The sequence below is a fragment of the Atta cephalotes genome, assembly GCF_000143395.1.
Source record: "Atta cephalotes unplaced genomic scaffold scaffold00185, whole genome shotgun sequence".
In the NCBI taxonomy this organism is placed as follows: Eukaryota; Metazoa; Arthropoda; class Insecta; order Hymenoptera; family Formicidae; genus Atta; species Atta cephalotes.
The window spans coordinates 8,162-12,070 of record NW_012130249.1 but is presented as its reverse complement, the minus strand read 5'-3'; the positions used below and the strand labels follow the sequence as shown (position 1 = coordinate 12,070).

The following is a 3,909-nucleotide window of genomic DNA, read 5'->3' as shown; positions in this document are numbered from 1 at the left end:
GCGACAGTTTATGTTACTTGCACTATAGATTTTCAGTACAGGTCAATTTTGGAACATAGCCTATATATTATATTTAGGTTGCACCAATGTTACTTTAATTTTTAACGAGGCTTACTCTCTTTATTCCTGTCTCTTTTTGGTTTTAAAACAAGATAGGGAGTTTTAAGTTTTGCTTAAAATCAAAGTAACGTTGGTGGAACCAGGCTTTAATTGTTTAATGTAGATTGAGAAAAAGTATGGTAGTTATTTAGAATATTCTCCCCCCCCTTTCACCTTTTAAAATCTTCATAAAACTGTACTTATTCGACGTGTTTTCATTCAAAACGAAAGAATCTGGCAATAAAACGCGGCAGTCGGCTTCCTGAATCGAATTATTAAGCGTTAAAGTTGGAGACTTTTAGAAGATATCTGTCATCCCGACTCGATACAATTCTATGTATATGTTCTGCTTTAATTATACAAATTCACTGCTTTAAAAACAAAAATTCATTGTTTTAAACACACAAATTCTTTGCATTAGCAGTGAATTCATGATGCAATAAATTTGTATTTAAAGCAGTGAATTTGTGTTTTCAAAGCAGTGAATTTGTGTTTGTGAAGCAGAGAATTTATTTTTAAAGCTGTGAATTTGTGTAATTAAAACAGAACGTATACATAGTGCTATATTGAATGCACCCATTGAATCAAGATGACAGATATTTAGATTATTTGGTCTCCAACTTTAATGCTTAATAACTCAATTCATGCTAACTTCGCATTTTTTTTTGTCAGATTCTTTCGTTTTGAGTAAAATCACATCGAGTATTTTTATTAAGATTTTAGGTAGGGGAGGGGGAGATATTCTATTAGGTAGTTAAACTTAATTCCTGCCGCTTGCTATTAGAGAATGCCGGATTCAACGCTAATGAATTTCAATTTCGACCGTGAAGTCGCATGTCTTTTGTAGTGTAGATATTGCTGAAAGTGATTCAATCCTCACAGATTAAATTTCTCGACATCAAAGATATTTTCCAATCGATTGAAAATGAACTGCAATAAGCTGTTTTTCCGACATTTGCTTCTTCACTACTTTAAGCTCAAGAAAATCGCAACGCATCATTTATTATCTGAAGTGTAGTGATGAAACTCCATTGGAAAGAATATGTAGAGTTTGGTTTTAAATGCTTTTGAAATAGTGATTTTGACGTGAGTAAAGAACATTTCTTGATAAAGAACGAGTGACGAGTTGATGAAAAAAAGACTATCCATAGCTAACAATCGATGCACAGTCAAGTTTTTTTGCATGATAATGCTCGACTGCATGTTGTGAAAAGCATGAAACAAATTTTTAGAACTTGAATAGTGAGTCCTTATGCATCCAACGTACTCTCCAGATTTGACATCATTGGATTACCAATTGATTGCCATCTTTTCCAATTGATGCAAACATGTGCTTACGGACACATACTTCTCCAATTACGAAGGAATCCAAAAATGGATGAATGGATTGTCTTGAAAAACACCGCGTTTTATCGTTGTGGGATTGCCCTGTTGCCAGAGAGATGGAAAAGAATAATAGAAAATAGAGGAAATTACTTTGATTAAGGTATTCATTTATCTCCTCTTTGAAACAAATCAATTTTGGAGATGAAAACAGCAGGAATTAAGTTAACTACTTAAATAATTACTAAAAGTTTAGGGCCGGTTTTATCAATTCGCCAGTTAACTTAATCGGCCGTTAATTCACTGATCAATCGCATTTGCTGATTAGTAGAATTGACCAAAACCGATCCCTAATGTAGATTTTTATATAGAGAACTCTGGGCTTTATATAAAGAGTTAAAATTTACTAACTTTACAGTATGGCATGATATGAGAACAACTACAACTCTAGAAGATGTATTGGATAATGTCCCTAATAAAACAAGAAATAAGAATTACTTGAAACCATTATGTGGCTTACCAATGTCTCCCTATTTTAGCGCTCTCAAGATACGCTGGTTGATAGATAATGTTCCACGTGTGAAACAAGCAATAGATGCACAGAAGTGTGCTTTTGGAACAATTGATACATGGCTCATTTGGGTAAATAAATTTATTAAATTGCATTCGTAAAAAGCAAAGGTAGAAAAATTTTGTCATTATCTCATTGTTAAATGTTTTTTATATTCAGCATCTTACAAAGGGCCAATTGCATGTTACGGATGTATCGAATGCATCTCGCACGATGCTGATGAATATTGATACACTGAAATGGGATCCTTTATTATGTCGTTTCTTTGGTATTCCACAACACATTCTTCCTGAAATACGATCTAGTGCAGAGATTTATAGTTCTATTTCAAACCCTGAAGTTCTCACAGGCATACCCATAGCAGGTGTAAGTATATATCTAGGAGAGATATATTTGTGTATTATTTATTTAAACATTAAATAATTTCTCTTATTGAATTCTTTTTCCTTCTAATAGAAATGTCAGAAACTTTTCTAGATAAAAATGATTTTTGCTAATGTAGTAATTTACAGTTGTAATTATTATTTTCACAATTTTTGAAGCTCATTCGCTTTAAAATTGAAATTATATTATCAAAGCATCATAGAGTGTTTTATGATAAATTTAACAAGATTATATAATTTTTAATACTTTTGAGAGAAAGTAAAAAAAGCAAATTGCTTATACATATAATTTTTTTTCTACAGTGTGTTGGAGATCAGCAAGGAGCTCTTCTTGGCCAGTTATGTTTGAAATCTGGTCAAGCAAAAGCTACGTATGGCACAGGATGCTTTTTACTTTACAACACCGGAAATACAGTATGTATAACAGACATGTAATGTAAAAAATTAAAATTTCTCCAAAATATAAAATATTTACATATTGTAGAATATATAATTTTTTTTTCGTCAAATGAAGTTTATGTAATTAAAGATAGACATATAAAAATGTTTTTTTGTAGAAAGTCGACTCAACACAAGGATTGATAACTACGGTCGCTTACAAAATTGCGCGATCCCCACCTGTTTATGCATTAGAGGGATCTGTCGCTGTTGCTGGAGCTGCTTTATCCTGGTTGCGAGATAATATGCAACTTATCAGTAACATCATGCAAACACAAGATATGGCAGAGCGTGTAAGATGTTCTGGTGATGTGTATTTCGTACCGGCTTTTTCGGGATTGTACGCACCTTATTGGCAACAGGATGCGCGCGGGTATTACACTTTCCTATTTTCTTCTATTGATGTAAAATTGTCTTCTTTTTAATCGAACATCTTCATATTATTTATACAATTTAATAGAGTGATCTGTGGTATTACTGAGGATACGGAACAATATCATATTATACGAGCAGCATTAGAAGCAGTTTGCTTTCAAACGAGAGACATACTAGAAGCAATGGTGAAAGATTCAGGTACGAACCTGACAACTTTACAAGTCGATGGTGGTATGACTGTAAACGACTTGTTAATGCAATTACAGGCAGATTTAATTGGAATAACTGTTGGTAAGTAAACAATGTCATAGGAAACTTCTTATAATTTTTTAAATTAATTATGTTATTATAAATAGTGAGACCAAACATGGTTGAAACAACAGCATTAGGTGCCGCTATTCTAGCTGGTATTGGTGCAGGTTTAATTGATATAAATGAAGTGGATGCATCTCAAGTAACCAAATTTTCACCTCAGATTGGTGATGATGGTAAATATATATTTCGTATTTTGTATATGCCAGTGTAATAATATAAAATTAAAAAAAATAAGACTTAATAATATATATTTTCGTTTTTATTTTAGAGAGAGATCTTCGATATTCTAAGTGGAAAATGGCTGTTGAAAGATCTATGAAATGGGATTGTTCTACAACTCTAATAAATAATTAAAATTGTATATGTGTATATAATTTTATACCGGATATGGAATGGATATGTATG

The 3,909-nt window shown here is 32.1% G+C and overlaps 2 protein-coding genes across 2 annotated transcripts in view; both read left to right on the top strand.

Moving 5' to 3' along the window:
- Positions 1–1,119: 1,119 nt before the first annotated feature.
- The window catches only part of LOC105625167 (nitric oxide synthase, salivary gland-like), a gene marked incomplete at its 3' end in the record, with an annotated part of 10,806 nt that continues 8,016 nt past the window's right edge, over positions 1,120–3,909 (top strand). Inside the window, exon 1 of the mRNA XM_012206508.1 lies at positions 1,120–1,148. Within this exon, the coding sequence (XP_012061898.1) occupies positions 1,120–1,148 (29 nt within the window). The remainder of the gene's footprint in view (positions 1,149–3,909) is intronic.
- On the top strand, positions 1,474–3,858 carry LOC105625166 (glycerol kinase-like). The gene is made up of 8 exons (XM_012206506.1): positions 1,474–1,516; positions 1,841–2,064; positions 2,153–2,359; positions 2,680–2,794; positions 2,938–3,187; positions 3,275–3,480; positions 3,546–3,677; positions 3,773–3,858. Exons 1-8 carry the CDS (start codon positions 1,474–1,476, stop codon positions 3,856–3,858), a joined length of 1,263 nt encoding a protein of 420 aa, XP_012061896.1.

Coding starts and splice junctions, on each gene's coding strand:
- LOC105625166 (XM_012206506.1), top strand. CDS start 1,474: ATGGATGAATGGATTGTCTTGAAAAACACCGCGTTTTATCGTT. Junction 1,517..1,840: donor AAACACCGCGTTTTATCGTT/GTGGGATTGCCC, acceptor CTAACTTTACAG/TATGGCATGATATGAGAACA. Junction 3,188..3,274: donor TGGCAACAGGATGCGCGCGG/GTATTACACTTT, acceptor ACAATTTAATAG/AGTGATCTGTGGTATTACTG.